The following is a 25587-nucleotide window of genomic DNA, read 5'->3' on the forward strand; positions in this document are numbered from 1 at the left end:
GCTGTGAGTAAGATTATAAACAGTATGGCTTGGTGAAGTTGGAGGTTTTGCTCCTTATCCTTTTTAACTTTATTAATTAATTAATTTCTTGCCTATCAAAAAAAAAAAAAAAAAAAGAAAAAGGAAAAAGTGGGTTGTTTGGAAACCAGACTGTATTCCATTTTCTTTTTTATATTTAGGCTGGGGCAGGGTAGCTTTCACTTCTTACCTAAAAACATAGGTTTTTTTTCCCCAACAATTTGAAAAGTAGCTTTTAATATTTTTAACTCATTTAAAACACGGATATTTAATAATTAACAAAATAAATTATAAGAAATTAACTATTATCTGAACAGCTAACCATTATTAAAATAGTTAAATATTTAATTTAAATAATTTTAAAAAGGGTTTATGTGCATTTAATTCCATTCCTTTATTTTTTATTATATTTTGAAATTACCAATATAATTAATATTGGTTGATCGAAAATTAAGCAATTGTATTAACTTGTTTTCTTCTGTTGTTGTCTTGATCAATAAGATTCAAACGGTACAATTTCAACATATGAAATGCTCAGGACATTGGATTCTTTTCAATATCTCACTATAATTTCTTTTTTCCAATTTTGTTTTTATAGCTCAAAAGTTAAAAATAATTTTTAAAAGTATCTATTCAAGTTATTACATGGAATATACCTTTTTCTATGCCACGATGTTGCATGATAGAAATTATTAAAAGTAGGGAAGAATAAATCAATTAATTAAAGAAAAAACCCAGAAACCATACTTAAATCCACCACATGCCCTGCCCTAATCAACACAGATCAAAACTAGAATAATTTTAAAATAATGTAATTAAATGAAACCCAAATCTTGATTTGTGCAAGATCTCACTTCATACCAGCAAAGCATATTAATTCTGCATGGGTTGGGGCATAATCATTCTCCCCCTCACACACATATTCATGTTAATTTTTATATTTTTAAAAATTAAATTATTGATTCAAAATTTTCTTAAAAAATCAACTGAATTAAATGAAAAAAGAAAAAGAAAGAATAATTATGGTCAATAAATTTGATTCCACTAAATGATTAATAATTAAAAGTGAGATCTTGATCTGATTGCTTATATTATTATTATTATATACTGAAAAGGGAAAGATAAAGATAAAAAAAAAAAAAGTGAAAAAGAAGATTTTCTTTATGTGGGTTTTGTTTCTTTCCTCTCTTCCCATTCACATTGAAAATTCATGCTTCGTACAAAGGGTAAAAAGCCAAAGTATGCTAGGTAGTGCAGTCAAGCTCAGCTCTGTTAGGCTGAAAACTTTTATTTTATTTTTAATATAAAAAAATTTATTGTCCATGAGAATCTATGAATCTATGATAAGTACTGCAACTGCATGTGAGGCTCTGCAACACACAAATGCCTATAAAATTCCATATTTTATAAATATATTCTGCACTTGTTATTGTCGGTGGCATAAATTTAAGTGAAAAATTTTATTATGGTGAAAAGAATAAATTATGCTTAATTCACATTATGGTGAAAAGAATAAATTTTATTATGGTGAAAAGAATAAATTAAGCAAAGTGAATATATAATTAATGATGAAGAAGATGTGTAGGGCAAATGAGAGGAGAGGAGAAACTAGAAATAGATGCCAAATGTTTTAATCATTTATTACATTCTCATGAACCCAATGATTACAGCAGTCTCGCTGGCAATGACATTTTCATTAATGATGCTTAAATTTTTTATGACTTGTTTATAGAATTTTATTTTTTATTCTTAAATTTATTAGTTGTGAAATAGAAATTTAAGAAGCATGTAGAAGTAGGTAATTCCTTTTTACAATTATTTCAGGGGAAAAAACAAGTGAACATGCTGGATCGAGTAACGGAGAATCAAAAACAAGATCAGGCCTGAGCCTCGGGGCCAGAGATTGGAAGAAGCTCCAAGTAAATTGGGAAAATGTGAATCAAAATCTGCAGTAACTTTTGGAAGGGAAAGTGTGAATAAATTTCAACTATTCTTTCAAATTCATTACCCAACTGTCTTATAACTTAATGGTCAAAGGGTTTTTCTAAATGTTGCCCCTTGCCGCTTTTTCTCGGTTTCCTTTCCCCCATCTGAATACCAAAAATTTTTGCTTTCTCTTCGGTAGTGGAAAGTGGATTTCTGCTCTCCTCACCGTCAGGGAATGTAGTTTTATTTTATTTTACTTTTGTCTTTTACCAGATTTCCAGTCTAATTGTGAGAGCTTTCTCTGGGTCTACTCGTTTTTATGTTTCTTTGGTTCTTGTAAATTTAGTGTGTTTGGCTTATTACTTTATACTCGCAGGTTTTAGACTCCTAGATCAATTTTTCTATTACTCTAGATCGATTCTTCTATTACTCTTATCGCAGTGAAAGGAGGTTGATGACTCTTGAGGTTTTAGCTTTGGAAGGAGTATAACAGACGTATGTGGGTACATCTCCACCACTTTTACCGATATTTTTAATCCGGAGGGTTTTTCCTTTATCCTGGGCAAATCTGCTTTTACATATCAAAGTTTTATGCTAATCCTCTCGATCTGGAAAGTTTTACGTATTCTAAACCCCTGATATTATATATAAAAAAAGTATAAGTCGAGATGTTATACTATATTCAAGAGGAAGTTCTGATGAGCACAAATCGGATACTATTGAAATTAAAATAGCGTTACCGGTGACAAGTCCACATTGAAATAAATTGTTTATGTTGTGATATATTTATATGGTCATATATTTTATTAAACTGTTTTTGTTTATATTTATACTTACTAAACTCTTATAGCTTATCTCTTTCCCTTAACCTCATATTTGTAGGATTAAAATTAATTTGAGAGATTAGTAGATTTGTTTGGTACAATTTTAATGTAATAGTATAGTTATGAACATGCAATAATTCGTGGATTAGAATGGTGTTTTATTCGAATTTTCTTTTATAATTCCTTGTTATAAGTTATATTTAAACCAAGTTTGAAGTATATGATATTAATCATACTGAAGCATTTGACGGGAGTTTGAGTATAAGTTTTATATTTTCAGTTATAACGTATGCACAGGTTGAATTTGAGACTTGTTATGGATTCCGATAATTTTAGTCAATTTAAACTCTAACACCGTAACAGTTCGATTTTCAGATCACTACACGCCATAATTACCACCAGTTATAACGGTCCAAAGTTTTCAAAGTGGGGTGCAACTGATTGTTTATTTACATGTGAAGCGAATTTCAGATCGTTTTCAATTACCAGGTCTTTAGGGTTTTTTCATATGATTTTTTTTTTAAAATCTAAAAACCCCTAATTGTTTGAATATATTATTGAGATTTGAACTGTATTTTGAAATTTATATTTATAAATTATATTTTTCTATGAAATTAATCAGGACAAAAAGAAAAAAAAAATGGTGAAGGGTTGATTTTGAGTGTTTGGTTTTGGAGTATTTTTCCCCAACAATATAATATAATCTGTTTTATATGGGAGTTAAAATTCATTAAATCAATCAGTGTCATATGTAGTGATTATGTCTGCTATATATAATTTTTAAAAGAAAATATCATTGAGAGGAACCACCGCGAATCCTAAAAGATTGAAGTAAAATGGAGAGGAGTAATTTAACAAGTGTTATTACTGGTGAGTCCTCACCATTTTCACCACCTTCTCTCCCCTTGCATTCTTCACTGTAAACTGTACTTATGGTGTGTTTTTATAGAGAGTGAGGATGAAAGTGAAATATGCGTCACGTGAATTGCTTGCATGGATGATCATGATTGGTCTCTCTTCTTTGCCGACATCTACTTTCTTATCTTCGCCTCGCCCCTTATATTTAATTTTGTTTTACTCACAATTTTTTTTTTAAATGACTAAATTTTTATATGTTGTTTTGTTAAAAAAGAATTTATAAAGTTGGTATTAAGATTTCAAAGCATGAAAACATAATTGTACTACTACTCTTTTCTTCGTTTTCATTTGTTCATCCAACTCTACACCTCTTACCTAAAGAAATATCTGGGAATATGGGGCACAGGGCATAAGTGCTGTTTGGTAATACAGATGGACGATAATGGAATGGGTTGTAAAAGCCACTATGTGAAAGTTCCTCCTCAAGGGACCACAGCCCCATTGAAAATGGCTTCATCAACCCAAACATACTCAAGTGCTCGGCTCCACTGCATCTTTCTTCGCCTTTGATTTAAAAATAATGGGATTTTTTTTTCTAACGAAAAAGAAATCATTTTACTCGAATTTTCATGGCAAACGAGCATTATTGCATCGCTTTCTTTTTCAGCTGAAAAAAGCAGCGCTTTATTAGAACAAGGGCAGCACCCAAATCAATCAGGAATTAACATATATGCTTTATTGTGTTAGTAATGAATACTCACCACCTTCTTGTTGTCAAAATTAATGACATGATGATCTCTTCATTTGCCCCAAAAAGTATCTTTTCCTATATTAAAAGTGTCACGAGAAAAATCATCTTTCCTAACAGGATATTGAAATGATATCGTCTTTAAAACTGTTTGTTCTTGAGTTAAAACACTAATATTAGACTATTTAAACCTTGTGTCAATCCAATTACCGATTTCAAAAAGCAAAAAAATAAAAATCAATCCACGATCCATTCAGATATGTTATGTTCAATTAATCATGGAGGTTTGCAAGGTGTGGTGAGAGAGATAAAAATAGACCAGTGCCCTGCCCGCCACCACTACCCTGCTCCATATCTGATATTTCTGCTTTTATGCATCCAATGTCACCATGTTTAACAATGAAATTTTAAGAAAATGGAATATTTTCAACTTCAACCACTCCCTTATCTCTTGTGATCCCCCTTCATTTAACTCTTCCCACAATCTCTCGTACAAATACACGCTAATAAACAATGGTTGTGCCCTTTGTTATGCTTCTTATAATTGAAATGCACTCTAAGATTCAAAAACCCAAGATCTTATATCATAAAGGCAATACTCCTTATTTTTGCATTAGTAAAACTCAGAACATTAAGGTTAATCATCATGTAAACATTTAGCTCAACTAGATCAAACCAGCAACAATTCGTTAAGTTGATTCATTTCTCTCTCAATTTGAGAGTATGCTGTATTTATCTGCCAAAAATGCAGGAAGAATAAAATTGGTGTGTGCTTGCCTAGGCGCCAAAGATTGTAATTTGTAATCCTAAATCAAGATATAGAAGAACTTCCTTAATTTAAACCTATATTATTATATCCCATAATTTGAAAAAATTAACCTGAGGTTTCTAAACAGCGACATTTGTGAATTGCTATGGATCAAAATTTCAACCATCTCAAAGAAAAAGTTGACCACTTGGACTGCACTGATATCTACTCACTACTCAGTATCCCAATTAGGAATGTTGGCTGTAGCTTCATTGACCATCTTTACAAGCGAGACCTGCAGATATGCCGAAAAAATGAGAAAAAGAATTCATTGTCATCCCATGGAAAGAGAAGCAGATTTTACCATGGGCTTCTTTCCATCTACATAAAAAAGCCATTGCCATTCCATCAAAGGAAATTAATGAAAGAAAAAGTCATCACGAAAAGGGATCCAAAAGTAATTTCTTTGAATGGAGATAAGAGCACAAATCAACAAGTTAAGTAGTTCATAATTCTCACAGGAGTAGATGGACAGAAATTCCACAACCATTTTTCTCTGGATTTTATACCATAGCACTTGAATGTCTATACTATATATTATAGTATATGACATACTTACACATGTTGTAGGATATAATAAACTATATACTATCAGTTGAAGGTTGGTAAGGTGCCAGGCAAAAGTATTGTTTGGACAATATGCCAACATTTACAAAATTCTAATCCATTAGTTTTCTCAGTTAATAAACTACCAAATGAGAGTATAAATGAGATGTCAGTAGAAGCTATGGCAACTCAAAAGCCTATATGCAGGAAGCCAGTAAAAATGTTACCTTGCAAACATAAACTACTGCATTTCTTGTTCAAATTAGTAGAAGCAAGGGCAAAAGTAATGTGTAAATATTGAATTATTGATACACCTTGATTCATACCACACTTTCAGGAACCCCTGGAGGGGGCAAGGGCAGATTTTTTGGTGGAGGTCCACGTAGATGGGATCTCTTGTCAAATCGCCACTCTCCAATTTTACCATACATTAGCTCACCCTGAAAATTAAGTAGAACTTAGATATAAAATAAAAACAATGGATTTTAACAATTTCAACGATGACGAAAGTGACTAAAGTAAAAACAGAAACTTCATTTAAGGATTACAGTGATAATTTTTAATTTCAACTGCAATGGGAACTTTTTTTTTCAAAAAAAACAAAGAAGAAATAATTTTATTTTACCTTTAAGTTGTAGTCACATCCATAAGTGTAATGAATAATAAACTTTTTTCCAATTCCGAGATCCCAAGGGGGCTGCATCATTGACAATGGAGACTCTTATAAACCAACCCATGCACAAAAGCTATGTCTCATCCCCAAATCTTACTAAAGTTAGTGAAATTAGACATTAATTTCAGTGCAAGACTGAACCTGCAACATGAAGTCTTTCCGAAGAATGTGCTTCACGCCATGTAAAGCTGAAGCTACAGCATATGCATACCTTAGTTCAACAAGAAAAACAGGAGTGCCAAAAGTATGTCAATGTGGAGTTCCCTTTAAAATGCTTAATTCTTTATCAGTATGTTAGCAAATAGTTACTACAGTAGATAGTAAGTTATTCTTACACTTACATTTCTAGCACCCAGCCAAAAGTTTTATCAGCCTCCTGATCATCTTTCATTTTCAAGGAAACATTCATCCATGTTGGGGCTATTTTCTCCAGCAATTCCTGAATGATATAAATTCCAAATGTGATTTATTTCTCACCCAATGGAAACACGGGGATATAATAGCAATAATCAAACAAGTGAGACCATCAATTGACAGCATACAAAGTTAGTTTCATTACACAAGCATAAACTAAGGATATTTTCAATATTCAGAATGAAAGTAGATGATCAGGACATGTATTGCAGTAAATAATTGACCCATTGTGAAAGTTAGAACAAGAGACTTTACCTTCTTGATAATTACAGGAGAATTACCAATTGGATCAATATTTGTCACAGGGCCTTTCTCCTCTGGATAAAACTTCCTAATGATTTTTTCATTATCAGCAGGTTTAATGTAAAAGAATGGAAAAGCAGCTGGATACCCATCATGTGACAAATTTGGAAGAGGATTTACAAATATGTGATCAGGCTCTGCCATCAATATGTATCTGCAAGAATAACATAGCAATTGGCATTAAGAAAATTGTGAAGGTAAAGTCCATTTTATCAGTTCAAGGTCATTAGAAATAGAAAAGCTCACTCTTCTTCGATTGTAGTTTTTTCCAACCACTGCACAAAAGCCCAAGGTCTGTTTAGCACAATATAACCCTGGTATTAAAATTGAAAACCACAAAACACCAAGTATCAATGAAATAGATTCATATGATGAATCAAGTGAAAAATCCATTTAAGACAAATGGGATGAAGACAAACATTTAAAAAAAAAAAGGCATTCAATAAAGATTCACAAGTCACCCAACTAGAAAACCATTTAACTTATACCTTTATTCAACTTTCAGTGAACGAAATCCATGACATTGAATTTTTATAGAGGTTAGAATTATGTCCTCAAATAAGATATTTAAGGTATAAGCTTCATGTGGTAATTACTATCTGTTGCTTTCACTTCTAGATCTCAAGAGCTAAGAAAACTGTTGGTGCATTCATAACCCATGCTCTCTTAGATGTGATCATCAATTGAAACAAACAATCAAAATTTCCTGCATTCATCTTCTTTTTGTACGACAGTGCATATTAATGACTATACTGATACTTACTTCGGGATGCAACAACAAGACCCAGAAAATCCTGATACAAAATAAATAATTATTTCTTGTTCCTTTTCAATTATTAATACAACCAATAGCTAATGTCAAAAATCTGGATTCTATCCAAATGATAAGGCGCATTTGACTTAAAGATGCAAACCTTTCAGATGAAAAAAACTGTTTGCTCAACGTGTTCTCCACTTAACCACATTAACACCTCTTCTCAAAAGCAAACCCAATCACCAGACCCCTCAACTGGCTATTGAAGATATGTTTTTGCTAAATGGTAGCATTCCAACCAACAAAAATGCAGAAACCTTACCCGATCCAAACCTGCTGGAAGAGGATCAACCACAACAGTAGGAATCTCATCCATCAAGTTGTCAGGGTTTCCTGAGTGCAAAATTCGGGTGAATCCTCCCATCTCTGACCCAGGTAGATCTTTCTTCTTCTTATACCAATAGTACATAATGCGACACTGCCATTTGCTGTAAGGAGAATCAGTTGCTGTTAAGGCAACATGGAATGGGATCTTGGCATTCTTTTGTTTCTTTGCATCTTCAGGCATTTCAATAACAGGATCAAAAAATATACCACCACTTGAACCGTCATGCGTCCGTTTCCCAACAGATCTATTGTGGATTATCAAGGTAACCAAATTGTATGTGGCAAAGCAAAAACCAAGAACCAAGAGAATCAAAAGCAATGGAGAAGCACGCCCCATTGCCTTTCTCTCAATCATTGATAGGTCAAATCAAGATCCAAGGTTCTCCACACAAGTAACAAATCAATTGTTGAAGTCCAAACACCTTATAAGCAAGGATCTATCAATGTTTTTGAAAATGATACCCCAGAATATATATTATAAAGACTACTTTTATCTGATAAAAGTCTGACTTAATTTTGGAATTTCCAGACAATTGAAGCTCCAGCCAGTAATCTGCGCCTGCGTAAGAATTAAGACAAAAATTAACTCATCAGAAATCAAAATATGCAAGGTTCAGATCCAATAAATAAGAAACTAAAACTATGCATAATTTTCACACATCAGACCAAATATATCCAAAACTTTTAAAGCCCTTTCCAGTTTAGTTGACAACACAATTTAGAAGCAATTTTTTTATAAAAAGTAATGCCATAGACACCACAATAATAATTAATTTGCCATGAACTTTACAATAGATAGAAGGGAAAGATACCATTGACTTAATTGAGCTAAATCTTCAATTGAACAGTTTCAGCACATAACATATAGAAATTTCCAGGAATATTTAAGCCAAACCCGCCAAAATTCCAGTTCTCAAGTGTCAATACCAATGTGGAATCAGAGCCACAGTGTTAAATCAAGGCAAAATATTCAGGAAGCACAAAAGAGAGACAAACCGATCAAACTACTATAAATGCACAACATGCAAAACTGAAAGAGAGCCATCTTCGACACTTACATTAGTTGAACAAACACAATAAATTCATGAGAAAATCATGAATTTCAATCAGCAAATTCACAAATGAACAAAATAAATGGTGAATTTTGGCAGAAAATACTAGAATCGCCTAAATAAACCAAATGGGTACCTAAAAAAACTGAAAATTACACGAATAACATAGAAAAGTGCGAAAATTTATTTAAAAAATAAGAAAAGAAAATTAAAGTGAGATTCGCTTTGAAGAAAAAGGGTAATAAATACAAAAATAAGAACCAATATATGAATCGTGTTAATGAAAAAAGCATGAAAAGCTTAAAGAAATAGCCAGAGAATCACCCATCCGACACTTCATCGGCCATTATCCATCATCGTGTACGCACCCACAGAGGAAGAAGAGCAACGTACGATCCGGTGTGAGTTGTTGACGTGAGCGCAGAGATCCAAATGATTAATGGTAGATTTTTGGGATCGAGAAGTGAAAGCGAAATTCGGAAAGTGAGATTTTTGGCTTTCTAGTGTTTCTTTTGTTTGTCTTGTAGCAGAGGAGGGGCAATGCCTTCCTCTATATATGCCTGAAAATTAAATAATAAAAAATGTGTAATAAGAAACTCTATGATGAGCTTAATCACTTGAATTACTCCGGTAACTGAATATAAAAAGAAATTTCTTTGTTTTTTAAAAAATAAATGTGAATTCCATGATTTTTTTTTTCTTCAAGTTAGAATGTAGTAAGGAGTGACAAAACTTTTTAAAAAAAATAAAATTCATTAAAAAGGTCATAAAAATCTAAAGTTATATTAAGATTAAAACTTGAATATAAATAAGTTTCTTTATAAAATTGAAAAAAAATAAGACCCAATAAAACATGCAGGTATGTTTTGGAATTTCAGACCCGCTGCATTTTTCTTTCACAACTTTCATCGAACAATCGGTCATCAAAGTAAGAAAACCACCACTGGGGCTAGCTGTTATAGGCAATAAACACACACTTCAAAGCACGAGTTTCTTCCATCATCATTTTTGGGTGGTGTTCTTTAATTTTATTTATATTTTGTTTTAATTTTGGTTGCAAGCTATATTTTTATAACCAGGATTGTGATTGGCTGCATAATCATTTTGAGGGTAATTTATCTTCTTTAAGAGGTTTAGTTTTAATGATGATATATGTTTTTAGAAAAACATGTAATTTAAATTTATGAATTATTATAAGAAAAATGCCAGCTTTTTTCAACAAAAGAAAAGAATACAAGTAAAAATAGTATAAATAAATTAAAGCAAATTTCTTAATATTTTTACATGATAATTAATTTCTTTATTAAAGAATATCTAGATCATGCATTTGAATTTAACCTCTAAACGTGACTACATTCTAATCTATATATTAATAATTCGATTGGATGAATGTAAGCAAAATTAAGAAACTGCCACTTTTGTCGAAAGATGTATCATGTACGTAACCTTTCGAAATCCAACCCATTTAACCAAATTGTAAAATTATTTTTTTCCTTTTTCTTCCTCAAAATTTTTTGTATAAATAGCTTCCACATACATCATATATTTTGCATATTCACCAATTGAAACCAAAGAATCAGAGACATGGCAGGAGCTTTTCCGGTGATCAAGGTTGCTGCCCTTAGTGGGTCTCTTCGCAAAGCTTCCTTCAGTTCAGGAGTCATCCGTTCTGGTAAATTTTCATCCTCTACAATTGATTTTGATTCAAACCCCCATGAACGTGCTAAACTAATCCTACAATTTTTCCTTTTTCATTTTAGCGATTGAGTTGAGCAATGAGTGGGTGAATGGTATACAAATTGAGCAGATAGACATATCCGAGTTGCCATTGCTGAACAGTGATCTTATCGTCAATGGAACTTATCCACTCGTTGTTGAAGCTTTTCGCCAAAAAATTGTCGATGCTGACTGTTTTCTTTTTGTTTCTCCTGAAAACAATTACTCTTTTAGTGGTAAATCTCCCAACTCTTGATTAACATGTACATTACGAGACTAGATTACTGAAATGAAAAGCATGTAAAAATTTCAGCGCCTTTGAAGAACGCCATAGACTGGGCCTCTATACCACCAAACAGTTGGGGAGACAAGGCAGCTGCTATAGTGAGTGTTGGAGGAGACTTTGGCGGTGGGAGATCACAGTACCCTCTCCGCCAACTCGGGGTTTTTCTGGATATTCACTTCATAAACAAACCTGAAGTTTTCTTGAATGTATTCCAGCCACCGGCAAAGTTTGATGATGATGGGAATTTGACCGATGCTGAGGGAAAGGAGAGGTTGAAAGAAATTCTAGTTGCCCTGCGTGACTTCACCCTGCGACTTCACAAGTAGAGCAGAGGACAATATCATTCAACAAAGATATTTGGGCTGAATAAATAAAAATTGTTGTACTGTATTTTGTTTTCACATTTTTTATGTGTTTGTTATGCAATGGAATAAATATCAAAGACAAAAAAATATCAATCCGCTCAAACTTATAACCTTTCAAAAATAAAAATAATATATCAGTTGATTCCTGACATTTTCAGCCTATAAAAATTACAAAACAGTTTAAAGAAACTGAATAATCGACTACTCACATTAATCAGTTGTCCTAAGAAAATATCTAACAAAATCATAGTAAAATCAAACAAATACATAATAATAAAAAAAAATCTTAAAACCTAAAAGAATTACATAAAACTAATGACACTGGATTATCTCTAATTAATGATAGAAAAACCCGACATCGACGGTCCCTTTCTAGCTCATTCACACTCACTTTTGCTTTTCCTGGGGGTTTTGCTTTGTCGCTAATGTGATAAGATTTCTTCTGTAAGGAACCGACACCTGCGAAAATTCGATTTCTACATTTGATTTTAGTATGATTCTATATATTTTCAATTTTGGTTTAATTTTAATATCAATTTTTATTTTTATTTTAATTGTAGTACAATTTTTAATTTTTATAGTAAAATTTAAATTTGAATAAAATAATTAAATACTTTTAATATAATACTAATATTTATTTTTTTTGTAAAATAGAGGGTTGGAGGAGTCGAACCTTAAAACTCTCAAGGTTACAAGGATGCATTTTCCACCAGGCTAAATCTCGGAGTGCTATAATACTAATATTATTTATATCAAATTACCAAATCTCACATTCAAATTTTTAAATAATATCAAACATCCATAATATCATATAATATTTTCATCTAAAATATATTAAAATTTTAAATAACCAAACATAAATTTTTAATATTATAATTTTCAAACTCTTAAAAGAAAAAAAGGAAAAAAGTAAAAAAAAACTCCCAAAAACTTTGTTCTAATATTTTTATAAGAAATAAACTCTAACTAAATAAAATTTTATGATTCTTATAATTAGTTGCAAATTTATTTGGTTTTCTTTTAATTTTTATAAAGGAATTAAGTAATTTTATTTAAAATTACATAGTTTAATTGAATATTATTATTTTTAAATAATCACAATTATTTTAATTTAATTATTTTTAATTTTATCAAATTATATTTTATTAATATATATAATATATTTAACGATTTTATATATATAAATAATAATAGCAATTATATATATATAAATATAATTAATTTTAATAATTTATATTTTATTAGTATAAATTCTATTAATATAAAGATAATATATAATATAATCTATTTAAATAAAACGAAGTATAATTAACTAATTACATTAGTTAGATATACTCTTATCAATTTTTGATAATTAACTAATAACGAAATACATAATAATTATATATATACATATAGCTATTAATAATAATTATAAATACATATACATACATATATTTATTTATATATAATTATTTTAGTAATTTATATTCTATTAATATTAAAATAGTATATATACATAATTAAATAGATAGAACTTTAATTAATTAATAAAATTAATTAAATTATATCATTATAAATATTTAATAATTGACCAATGGAAAGATATAATAATTTCATATTATTATTATATATATAAATAATAATTATATATATATAATTATTTTAATAATTTATATTCTAATATATAATTTTATTAATTTATATTATATATATATAATCCATTTAAATAGAATAAATTATAATCAATTAACTAAATTGATCGAATAAAAAAATAAAAAATATTTAATAATTAAATAAAATTATAATTATATATATGTAATTTTATTTAAATTATATAATATATAAAACATGTTATTAAAAATATATATTAAAATTATAATGTTACTATAAATTATTTAAATACATATGTAAATCAACTTTTTGATACGGTTTTAATTAATTTTAATACAATATTTAAAATTAAAATTAAAAATTTAAAAAAATTTAATTCGATACTACTAATTTCTATACTATCAATTTTTTCATTTTCAATTTAATTTGGGTTCAATTCGATTTAAAATGTGCGCACAATCCTTATAAGAATAGTATAAGGATTTTGTTAATTATTTTGTTAATTATTTTTAATTATTTTGTGGGTCAGATTTTGTTAATTATTTTTACATGATAATTATACGTAGATTTGGATGTCTATTTGTTTGATTCTCCTATATTTCTTTATTCAATTAATTGTCCGGTTATGCAGTGAACCAATATAGATGCATGGAATTCAACCAAAACCCATATATATGACCCAGATTTAACAATTTTCTTATTTTAAATAATAATATATTAATTAGATTGGATGAATTAATGTATAGTAAAATTAAGAAACAGCAGCTTATGTTGAACTTTGAAAGAAAATTCATTTATATATATGGCAGCCTAGATGTATGCATCCTTTTGAAATTCACAACTTTTGACCACAAAAAAGATCCACTTTATTTGTTTTTAAAATTATTTTGTTCATTTTCTTCCTAAAAATTTGTGTATAAATAGCTTACGCATGCATGCATTTTGCATATTCATCAATTGAAACCAAACAAAATCAAGAATCAGAGACATGGCAGCAGCTGTTCCGGTGATCAAGATTGCAGCCCTTAGTGGGTCTCTCCGCAAAGCTTCCTTCAATTCAGGCCTCATCCGTTCTGGTTTATTTTCATCCTCTATAATTGATTTTCATTCAAACCCATGAATGTGCTTAGCTAATTTTATGTTTTCTCTTATTTATTTTAGCAATTGAGCTTAGCAAGGAGTCTGTGAATGGTATACAAATTGAGGAGATAGATATATCCCAGTTGCCATTGCTGAACGCTGATCTTATAGTCAATGGAAGTTATCCACCAGTAGTTGAAGCTTTCCGCCAAAAGATTATCAAAGCTGATAGTGTTCTTTTCGCTTCTCCCGAGAACAATTACTCTCTTAGTGGTAAATCTCATAATTCTTGACTGACTCGAGATAAAACTGGACAAACACACTTTTTGCTAAAATGAAAAGCGTGTAAAATTGCAGCACCTTTGAAGAACGCCATGGACTGGGCATCTCTACCACCAAACTGTTGGGGAGATAAGACAGCTGCTGTAGTGAGTGCTGGAGGAGGCTTCGGTGGTGGGAGATCACATTACCATCTTCGCCAAATCGGAGTTTATCTAGATCTTCATTTCATAAACAAACCTGAATTTTTCTTGAATGCATTCCAGTCTCCTGCAAAGTTTGATGATGATGGAAACTTGATCGATGCTGAGACCAAGGAGAGGTTGAAAGAAATTCTGGTTGCCCTGCGTGACTTCACCCTGCGACTTCACAAGTAGAGGAGAGGATTATACGTGCAATGGAATTGACAAAATTTGAATAAATAGAATTGTTGTATTGCATTTTATTTTCTTCACATTTTGATATGTTTGTTAAGCAATGGAATGAATTTCATTTGGCAAAATCATCATATCTAAAATTAAATTAATTAATAATGAAAATTACAACAATAGCATTGAAAAGATTTGAAAAATTATTGAAAAATATTATCAGAAAACTGAAGTGACATTGAATGATAAATTTTTTGGATGGAGAGGTGAAAGTGTGATTTTCTTTAGGGGTGTAAATGAGCCAAGCCATTCGTGAGCTATTCGAGATTCGATTCGATAAAAGCTCGACCGAGCTCGACTCGATTTCTAAACGAGCCAAGCTCGAGCTTAATTTTTAGGCTCGTTTAGTAAACGAGCCAAGCTTGAGCTCCATAGTATTCGGTTCGTTAAGGCTCGTGAGCTCGACTCGTTTCTGAGTTCATGAGCAGGCTCGCGAATAGGCTCGTGAACAGTCTCGTTAAGTAAACTGAAATTACTATCATAAGAGAAATAAACTAAACCCTGCATATACTTTCATGAGCCAAATCTGAATTTTTTAAAATTCATCTCTATATAGTTTAGTTACACTCTTAAACTTGCATATATTTAGATCATTAAGATTTAAAAACTCATTTTTATAAGTTTACATGCTAATTTGTAGATATACTTATTTATCTAAAATTATTTTAATTTTAAACTTATTAGTTTTAAACTAAAACTCATTATACATTTAAATAAATTAAATTATTTGTGAACTATTTGAGACTCAGCTCGATAAAAGCTCGACTCAGCTCGATAAAAGCTCGACTCGTCTAAGCTCGTTTGCTAAACGAGCCAAGCTTGAGCTTCTTAATACTCGGCTCGAGTTCGATATGAGTAAAGCTCGAATTCGGCTCGAGCTCGAAAAAATTTTAACGAACCAAGCTTGAGCTCTTCAAAGCTCGGCTCGGCTCGGTTCGTTTACACCCCTAATTTTCTTTAACTTTCTAGTGATTTTTTCTCTCATCTCTTAGAGAGGATGACTAATGTCTACAGTAGCTTTAGCAAGATCAAAAACCTAGAAACAAACACTCAAGGCAAAAGAAATAAAGCTTTAGATGATCAGACTAGAGCAAAGATGGGAACACAAGCCAAACAATGTTGGATAGGAAGAACCTCACTCTATGGAGCCAAAAATAGCTCAAGAATTGATAAGTCTGAGATCCGGTGAGTTAAGGAGACGATGACACATAAGTGAGGGTTTGATTCACTGGGAAATTAATGGATCTAACTGGGTGGTTGAGAGTGGATAGGAGATCGGACTGATTTTTTCGGGTTTAAGGATGTTGAGAATTCTTTTTTTCTTCCAGGTCCAGAACTTCTAGGATTTGAGCTTTACTACCAAAAATCCCTCTCTTTGTGTAATTTGTTTAGGGTTATTAATACCTGATTACTTTGGTGTGTTCTGACGGACCACCCTATTGAATACGACGGTGGAGTGTTGTGGCAAAAATATCAAGCAGCTCATTTATGGTGGGTTGAGCCATTTTTACCATACCTTGTCCATCACTCGTGTCTTGTCTGTCAGCTCTACCTGCACGTGCAATGATGACCCCATTGGGAATCTGCGTGCTTTAATAAGGTTGACCTGCACGCTCTGTGCATGGGTGAGGTTGGAGATGTAGGAGTTCGGACTTGCATTCTTTAATGGGTGGTCCTCCCGCAAGATGGTCGAACCGGACAGACTGGTATAGACCCTTCCTCTTTCATGTACCCGTGTCGCGATCTCAAGGGGTCCATGAGTACCTCCTGAGTCATGGTGTAGACTTCCCTCTTTTGAATAGCACCCCGTCTTCGTATAGGTAATTTTCCGCTTTGGCCAATATTTTCTTTGCCTCATTCTTGTCTACGGGTAGTTCTCCTTGGTCAAGATATCTGACAAACAGATCCATTCAGCTCGGCCCGGAGTGAACATTTATGACTAGCACTACTTTCTCAAAACTGGGTTGCTAGACAGTCTCCATGAGTACCTCCTAGGGCAACTGCTTTATCTTCTTCAAAGTTAATCGACTTAGCAGGTCAGCCTCTTCATTCTATTCACACGGGATAAGATCTACCTGAAATGGAATTTTTTTGCTTATATTCCTCAGACATGGTTAACCACCAACTACGAATCGCTGAGTACATTCAGGTCATTCACTCCGGTTTCCAGGACCAGTAGCATCCCATTAATCAAAGCCTCATACTCAGCCATATTGTTGGTGATGAAAAAAATTAAAACATAAGGCATTCGAAATGACTAACCCATCTGGCCCCTTTAGTATTGCTCCTGCTCCACTTTAATTCGGCCTAGTTGCCCCGTCTACATATAGGGTCCAGAGGTAGGCGTAGTCATTTTCATTGACTTCTTTGGTCTGATATTCTCCTTCCTTCATTTCTGAGCTTCCCACATTGAATAAATACTTGGCTATAAAATCAGCTAACGCCTGTGATTTTATTGTCGTTCGTGGTCTGTATTTCAAATAGTAGGGTCCCATTTTCATCGACCAGGCTAACAGTTGACCAGACATTTTTTGCCTATGTAAAATTTTTTTGAGTGGTAAGTCTGTGACTACAATCCCTTGGAGGTTTTTCAAATATACCTTGAACTTTTTAACAGCCAAGAGTAGGGCCAGCGCAGCTTTTTCAATATTGAGTTATCGAGTTTCTGCTCCCTTCAAAACTTTGCTCACATAGAAAATTGGTTTTTAGATCTTGTGTTCTTCTCGTACCAAGATTGCACTAACCACTTGGTCGGCAGCAACTAGGTAGATATAAAGGTCTTCTTCGCCTATTGGCCGACTAAGGACTTTTGGGGAGCTAAGGTAGCTTTTTAATTCTGCAAAGGCTCACTGACACTTCTCCGTCCATTCAAAATTGGGGCATTTTCTCAATTTTTTAAAGAACGGTAGGCATTTTTCTGTAGACTTCGACATAAATCAGTTTAGAGTTATGACCCTTCATGTTAATTTCTGAACATTCCTAATGCAACTTGGTTTGGGGATTTTAAGAATGGTTTTGACCTTCTCTAGGTTCGGTTCTATTCCTCGTGCATTGACCATGTAACTCAGGAACTTGCCGCTTTTAATAAAAAATGCACACTTGGCCAGATTGAGTTTCATCTAGTATCGATTAAGGACAGCAAAAATTTCTTTCAGGTCTTCTACATGTTCTTCGAATGAACGACTTTTGATTATGACATCGTCTACATACACTTCTACATTCCGGTCTATTTGGTCTTTGAAAGTTCTATTCATCAACCTCTAATAGGTTGCGTCTGCATTCTTTAGCCCAAGAGGCATTGTCCGGTAGCAGTAGGTCCCATCATCGGTAATAAAGAAAGTCTTTTCCTCGTCTGTTTTATGCATGAAAATTTGGTGATATCCTGACATGGATCTAAAAAAGACTAATACTCAAATCCGGCCGTAGTATCGACCAATTTATTAATGTCAAGCAAAGGATAATAATATTTTAGACAAACCTGATTTAGGTTAGTAAAATCTATACACATATGGTATTTCCCATTAGATTTTTTTACAAGAACGGGATTAGCTAACCATTCAGGATAAGCCACTTCCTTTACAAAATTAGCCTCTACTAACTTCTCTACCTCTATCCTCATAACTTCTCTTTTTTCAGCTCCATATATTCTCTTTTTTTATCTCACAAGTCTTGCATTTGATCGCACATTCAGTTGGTGGGACATGACCTGGGGTCGATACCTAGCATGTCAGCCGGTTTCCAAGCAAAGTTGTTAGTATGACCTTGGACTAGGGCTTTCAAGGCTGTTTTCTGCTCTCGTGTCAAGTCCGCATTCATATTGAAATTTTTTTCTGGTTCCTCTTCATTTAAGACAAAAATTTCAAGCTCTCATGCAGGTTGGGTTCTTTACTCTTTTTCTTCATTCCTAACCTCCATAAACTCTGGGTGCACCTCCTCATTTTCTTCTTTTATCATAGTTGCCAGGCACACCATTTGGGATTCCTCTTACCTTCCCTTACGGTAGCACTCGAGTCTTAGTGGGGAACTTCATGCATAAGTATTTGATACTCGTAGATACCTTACAATCATACAAAATCGGTCAGCCCAGGATTGCATTGTATGTCAGTGGCAACTTGACTATGAGAAACTGGACATACTGGGTCCGGGTGGTCGGTGGCGTTTTAAGGGTCATTAGTAGCTTAATTTTTTCTTCTATGGGTACGGGCACTCCGCCTATGTCTTTCAATGGTGCCTGGTCTTTGACCATGTTTTCATATGCTATCTTCATGGTTTTAAAAACTTGATGTGGAAGGAGATTTACCTTGCTCCCGTCGTCCACCAAAACCTTCTAAATCTTGAAATTGTGGATAGGGGAGAGCATTTCTTGGTCTAAACTGAAAAACTGAATCGAACCGGTTGATTTCGGTTTATCGGTTCGGTTAGTCGGGATGATCGGTTTGGTTCAGTTAATATATTTAAAATTATTCAGTTTTCGGTTCGGTTCGGTTCAGTTCAAACATGTTAAATAACCGATCAAACCGAAATAACCGATTTAGTGACTAGGTCCAACCCAAGCCCAAGCCCTCCCCCTCTCTTACTTAACCCAGCACCCCTAGATCTCCATCCTTTTCGACCCCAGGCATTCTCCTCCCCATTCCTGATTCCCCCCAGCCCGAAACCCTATTCACTCACAGTCTAAATTAAAATCTCTAACGATGAATTATCGAATCCCATTCCCATTAATCTCTCTCTCTTTCCCGTCGACCGTCAACCGTCAACTTCTTCCCGTCAATCTGCTGAACGAGGTCACGAATCGCTCGCTCCCTATCGATCTCTTTCCCTCCCTCCCTATTGATTTGCTGAGTGTCGCCGCCCGTCGATCTGCTGAACGAAGTCACGAACCGCTCGCTCCCCATCGATCTCTTTCCCTCCCTCCCTATTGATTTGCTGAGTGTCGCCGCCCGTCGATCTGCTGAATAAAGTCACGAACCGCTCGCTCCCCATCGATCTCTTTTCCTCCCTCCCTATTGATTTGCTGAGTGTCGTCGCCGATCGTCGACTGTCTGTCCTCTTTTATTGAGGTATGATTTTTGTTTTATTGCTAAACAATGAATCTGCTTATTGGGTTCTTGCATTGTATAGCGTTTACTGTGGAGCTTTTCTCTGCTTAGGTTTTGTTTGTTGTATGAGATCAATTGTCTATGGATTTTGAATCTTGTTGAAGAATTGAGTTTATTTATTGATAAATTTATGTGAAATATGTATTGAATTATTTGTTGAAATTAGAAATAGAAAATTCAAAAAAAAAATTGCAAATTTCGGTTTGAACCGAACCAAACCGATTTTTATCGGTTCGATTCGATTCGGTTATATATTCATAATCGGTTTTTTCGGTTTTTAAAATTTTAACACTTCGGTTTTCGGTTTTTTCATTTCGGTTCAGTTCGGAACCGAACCGACCGATTGCGCAGCCCTAATTGTGGATAATGACTTCTACCACCAGAGCATCATCATGTGGCATCTTGACCGCTTCTCTGTCGGCTGCTGAAAAACTCACTACCCCTAGAATATGCTTAATAACTTGCATGACTTCCACTTCTTTTAACTTGCCACCTCGTCTTTTTTTTTTTCTGTTAGCTCAGAGGGGCTGCTTTGTCTCTTCCCTTACTATTATATTTATGGTTCCGCTGGATCTATCGTTGATGGGTCTTGTTGCCCTTTTCCTGATGGATTTCCTTCTCTCCTCTAGCCTGTTTTCGGGTGCTCCTCCTTTTTTTTACAAAATTCTTCCAATTGCCTCTTTTAATAAGCTTTTCTATTTTATTCCTTAACTGGTAGCAGTTATTCATATCATGATCATTAGTTTTGTGGAATTGGCAATACTGGTTGGGGCTTCTGGTTTAGGGGTCCGACCGTAGAGGTTGTGGCCATGTGATCAAGTTCTTGTCTTGCAAAACGACCAATACTTCTGCCATGGAGACATTCAAAGGAGTAATGTCTCGTGGGGAGGGAGCCCAGGTCGGTGATCAGCTTCTCTATTGTCTTGGTATCTATTTAAGGCCCTAGTGCTTCGATCAAGCCTCCGATCTACCTACTCTTTCCTTCGATCTTCTGGTCGGCCTTTCATTTAGTTCCTTTCTTGGGATTCTCTAGCAAATTAATTGGTCATGAGGGTATCATCCTACATGATGTACTTTTCTGCTCTCTGCATGAGTTCGGCTAGGATGGTGTTTTCTACTTAGGGACCCGAAAAACTCCATCAAGGTAGTTCCTTTCTGTATGGCCTCCACTGCTCAAGGTTCGTCCAGATTAGGAATCTGGAGGGCTTCTGCATTAAAACGAGCAACATACTCCTGTAGGATCTCGTCCTTTTTTTGTCTAATCGTTTCTAAATAACTAGTTTTTCTCTAAACTGGAACGCTTGCCATGTATCTCCCCGTAAATAAGCCGGCAAAGTCATAAAAAGTATTAATAAATAAATAAATAATAATCCAATTAAAATTAATCTAAATAATTTTTTATTTAAATTTAAAATAATTAATTCAAATTATTTAATAATTTTTAACTAGCTATTATATAAAATATAATTTCTAATATCCAGCTAATATAGGATACGATCCAACCAAAATATAAAGAAAAGTAAGAGAAATAAAAATATTTATACTTAACATGAATGGAAAAGACAAACCCATATTCTGAACTTGGGAGGGACATGCTCTCTATCCAGAGGGGAAGAAGAAGCCACACTAGTCTAAAAAAAATAAAAGTCAATCAAGCAAAATTTCTCAGGAAGGAAATTTTATTTATATTCTTTTATTAAAAAATTATTTCACACAATAAATTTATCAATAATTACAAAAAAAAATCGTTATACGACAATTTTGCTAAAACTTTTATAGTTATGTTGTTGCAGATCTAGAAGCTTCCATCATGAAGTCGTCACTACGATAATGTATATGGCATATATAGAAAGCATATTCAAACTTGATATATAGTTGCAGAGGAATGCTCTTCTTCTTATAATAATAATAATCAAACAACTACCCAAAAAAAAAAAAAAGAATTACAATAAAGCAGTGGTTAAACACCGACAGATTGTTTGTTAATTAAAAATCCAATTTCCTAATAATATATTTGCATTTTGCATTACCAAATAAAAAATGCAATTTAAATTTATATTAATAATATAAGGGCAATGCCTGCTTTTTTTTCTTCAAAAAGAAAATCTTGTAAATTCGTTAGAAGCATACAAAGAATTTATTTTATTTCTGTATTGAGTCTTTATTTATAATTATATACTGCAGAGTATATAATACAAGTAAAAAATAAGTATAAATAAATAACTAATAATAAATTCTGGGTATTGTAATAAGTTGCGTCATGCCTACGTCAGATTTTTTGAAAGCAATTTGATTCTCCTTCATTAGTTTATTTAATTATGCAAATAAACAATTCCCATATTAAAGCAAGCAATCTAGATCCATGGAATTCAACCAAAACCCAATACGGTGCATTTGAATATAACCCCAAAAAAATCTAACAACTTTATTTTTAATTATAACTTTAAATAATGTATTAATTAGATTGGATGAATAGAAACAGCAGCTTATATTGAAGTTTGAAAGAAAGAGGATTAAAAAAAATTATATATATGGCAGCCATGTATGTAACCTTTTGACCATAAAAAGGTCCAATTTGTTTTAAAATTATTTGGTTCCTTTTCTTCCTCAAAAATTTGTGTATAAATAGTTTACACATGCTTGCATTTTGCATATTCATCAATTGAAACCAAACAAAATTAAGAACAACAGACATGGCAGAAGCTATTCAGGTTATCAAGGTTGCAGCCCTCAGTGGGTCTCTGCGCAAAGCTTCCTTCAATACAGGCCTCATCCGTTCTGGTTTATTTTCATCCTCTATTATTGATTTTGATTCAAACCCTTGAATGTGCTTAGCTAATTCTATACTTTTGCATGTTCATTTTAGCAATTGAGCTGAGCAAGGAGTCGGTGAATGGTATACAAATTGAGGAGATAGATATATCCCAGTTGCCATTGTTGAACACTGATCTTATAGTCAATGGAAATTATCCATCAGCTGTTGAAGCTTTTCGCCAGAAGATTCTCAAAGCTGACAGTGTTCTTTTCGCTTCTCCTGAAAACAATTACTCTTTTAGTGGTAAATCTCATAATTCTTAATTAACTTGTACATTAAGAGACTGGACAAAGACACATTTTGCTGAAATGAAAAGCATGTAAAATTGCAGCACCTTTGAAGAACGCCATGGACTGGGCATCTCTACCACCAAACTGCTGGGGAGATAAGGCAGCCGCTGTAGTGAGTGCTGGAGGAGGCTTCGGTGGTGGGAGATCACATTACCATCTTCGCCAAATCGGAGTTTATCTGGATCTTCATTTCATAAATAAACCTGAACTTTTCTTGAATGCATTTCAACCTCCTGCAAAGTTTGATGATGATGGAAACTTGATCGATGCTGAGACCAAAGAGAGGTTGAAAGAAATTCTGGTTGCCCTGCGTGACTTCACCCTGCGACTTCACAAGTAGAGGAGAGGAGAGGATCATACGTACAATCTATATGCATTAATTCAGTATAGATTTTTTGGCATGTTTATGGTTTTGAATAAATAAAATTGTTGTATTGCATTTTATCTTCTTTAGATTTTGATATGTTTGTTAAGCAATGGAATAAATTTCATTTGGCAAAATCATCATTTCTAAAATTACATTAGTTGATAATTTAAAAACTGAAAATTACACTAGTACCAATGAAAAGGTGCGAAATTTTATTTAAAAACAAAAAAAAGAAAAATTAAAGTGAGATTCACTTTGAAGAAAAAAAAAACAAACAAACATGAAAAGCAGAGGAAGAGGAAGGAGAATAACATTGGATCTGGCTAGGTTTGCTGTGAGTTGGTGACAAACTTGAGGCAAAAGAAACACATTCCTTGATTATCTAAAATTCTATGGTTTTCTATGCGTGGACAAGAGGCTTGAGTTTACGGAAAAAGTAAATAGATGTAGGGTTGAAAGTTAATAAGGCCGAATTTCAGTTTGTAGAGATTAAGGTTGACTTCACGGAAAAAGTTAATAGAGGTGCACGTAGTTGAAAGTTAATAAGGCCGAATTTCAATTTATAGAGATTAAGATTTAGAGAGAGACTTGTGTATTTTGTCTATCGGTGAGACTGGTAAAATCTCAACAATATTTATATTCAATTATTTTGGTACGCCTTGATTAGCGTCCCGTCAAATTAGACAGTAGCGTGTGGTGTGACAAAAATATCATATAACTTATTAATGGTGGACAATTGGCTAATAAATTGATTTTAATCTCAGAATATGTCGAATTTTTTCAATGTTTGAATGGCATGAATCATAGAATTTTTTCATATTTTATGTGTTATGATGTGAACAGATTATGTTGTTCTTATGTTATTCGTCCTTAAACATAATAACCTTAGATAATCGAACCATAGCAGAAGGAAAATAAGCAAAACAATGTTGGATAGAAAGAACCTTACTCAATGGAGCTAAAAATGGCTAAAGATGAACAGAAGAAATAGGGAGGTCCAGCAAACTAACAAGTAGCCATTAGCTTCAAACCAAGTCAAAATACGGAGAAATCCGATCAAGTAAATACATTGTCTTGCTACGGAAGGGTGTCCTACGTAGGGTCTTGGCCTTTAAAGACAAGCCATTCAAGAAAATGAAAAAGTTTAGGGACTTCAACCCACATACTTAAGTCGAAAGAAAACTTAAATCTGTCAAATAACTATCTGTAATAATTTAAGTTCTACATAAAAAATTATAAGAAAATAAGAGAAATAAAAATATTTATAAGTAATCTGAATAAAAGACTTTTTATTAATTTATAATTAAAGAAAAAAATAGTGCTGATTTAGAGTTAAAATAAAGAAATTTATTGATTTGGGATTTGACCGATCACACCCCCTACTTTCGACTCGCTTGATCTGCGCTTTTTATTAAATTATGGATTTTTTTTTAAATATGTCCGCCGGAGTACCAACGGACATTTTGATGCTGGGCGATTTTTTTTTTAATTTTTATTTTTTTAATTATTAATATATTATAATATTATATTAATTTAATAATATTATTTATATTTTATTTTTTTATAATAATAAAAAATTTTCATAATTTTTAATATATTAAATTTTAATATATTTTATTACTAATACTTAAATAAAAAATATTTATTATATGTAATTTTATCATTATAAAATTTATATTATATTGTGATTAAAGGTGTAAAAACAAACTAGTGATATCGTATCAGTAATATAATATACATTTAATTATAAAATAATATTATTTTATAATTCTATAATTTTTTATTATTGATTTTATAGTATTTATATATTAAGAATAATAAATTATATTAAATATAATAATTATATATTAATAAATTTATAATTAATATTATTTTTAATTACAATGTTATTATAATAATATATTAAAAATAATATAATATAAATATATTATTATTATAAAATTATATTATAAATAATA

At 32.5% G+C, this 25587-nt stretch overlaps 4 protein-coding genes across 8 annotated transcripts; 3 read left to right on the plus strand and 1 right to left on the minus strand.

Annotated features, from left to right (window-relative positions):
- Positions 1 to 5044: 5044 nt before the first annotated feature.
- Positions 5045 to 9865, minus strand: LOC110613373 (hydroxyproline O-arabinosyltransferase RDN2). Of its 5 annotated transcripts, none has more exons than XM_021754458.2 (9): positions 9636 to 9865; positions 8195 to 8818; positions 7365 to 7432; positions 7071 to 7272; positions 6743 to 6840; positions 6543 to 6612; positions 6354 to 6425; positions 6043 to 6168; positions 5045 to 5417 (listed from the first exon to the last, which is right to left on the minus strand). In XM_021754458.2, the coding sequence occupies exons 2-8, from the start codon at positions 8612 to 8614 to the stop codon at positions 6049 to 6051; spliced, it is 1050 nt and encodes a 349-aa protein (XP_021610150.1). In that variant the 5' UTR covers positions 8615 to 8818; positions 9636 to 9865; the 3' UTR covers positions 5045 to 5417; positions 6043 to 6048. The 5 variants fall into 5 exon arrangements, with proteins under 5 accessions (XP_021610150.1, XP_021610149.1, XP_021610148.1 ...); XM_021754457.2 differs by having other exon boundaries at positions 6055 to 6168; positions 8195 to 8812; positions 9636 to 9864; XM_021754456.2 differs by having other exon boundaries at positions 6055 to 6168; positions 9636 to 9862.
- Positions 9866 to 10843: 978 nt separating this feature from the next.
- On the plus strand, positions 10844 to 11829 carry LOC110614107 (NADPH:quinone oxidoreductase). The gene is made up of 3 exons (XM_021755586.2): positions 10844 to 10983; positions 11072 to 11263; positions 11341 to 11829. Exons 1-3 carry the CDS (start codon positions 10896 to 10898, stop codon positions 11637 to 11639), a joined length of 579 nt encoding a protein of 192 aa, XP_021611278.1. The 5' UTR covers positions 10844 to 10895; the 3' UTR covers positions 11640 to 11829.
- Positions 11830 to 14189: 2360 nt separating this feature from the next.
- LOC110612500 (NADPH:quinone oxidoreductase) lies at positions 14190 to 15126 on the plus strand. The gene is made up of 3 exons (XM_021753262.2): positions 14190 to 14347; positions 14433 to 14624; positions 14709 to 15126. The coding sequence occupies exons 1-3, from the start codon at positions 14260 to 14262 to the stop codon at positions 15005 to 15007; spliced, it is 579 nt and encodes a 192-aa protein (XP_021608954.1). The 5' UTR covers positions 14190 to 14259; the 3' UTR covers positions 15008 to 15126.
- A 7648-nt stretch (positions 15127 to 22774) lies between these two features.
- LOC110614184 (NADPH:quinone oxidoreductase) lies at positions 22775 to 23763 on the plus strand. Its single transcript, XM_021755678.2, has 3 exons — positions 22775 to 22938; positions 23024 to 23215; positions 23304 to 23763. The coding sequence occupies exons 1-3, from the start codon at positions 22851 to 22853 to the stop codon at positions 23600 to 23602; spliced, it is 579 nt and encodes a 192-aa protein (XP_021611370.1). The 5' UTR covers positions 22775 to 22850; the 3' UTR covers positions 23603 to 23763.
- The last annotated feature ends 1824 nt before the right edge of the window (positions 23764 to 25587 follow it).

The sequence above is a fragment of the Manihot esculenta genome, chromosome 4, assembly GCF_001659605.2.
Source record: "Manihot esculenta cultivar AM560-2 chromosome 4, M.esculenta_v8, whole genome shotgun sequence".
In the NCBI taxonomy this organism is placed as follows: Eukaryota; Viridiplantae; Streptophyta; class Magnoliopsida; order Malpighiales; family Euphorbiaceae; genus Manihot; species Manihot esculenta.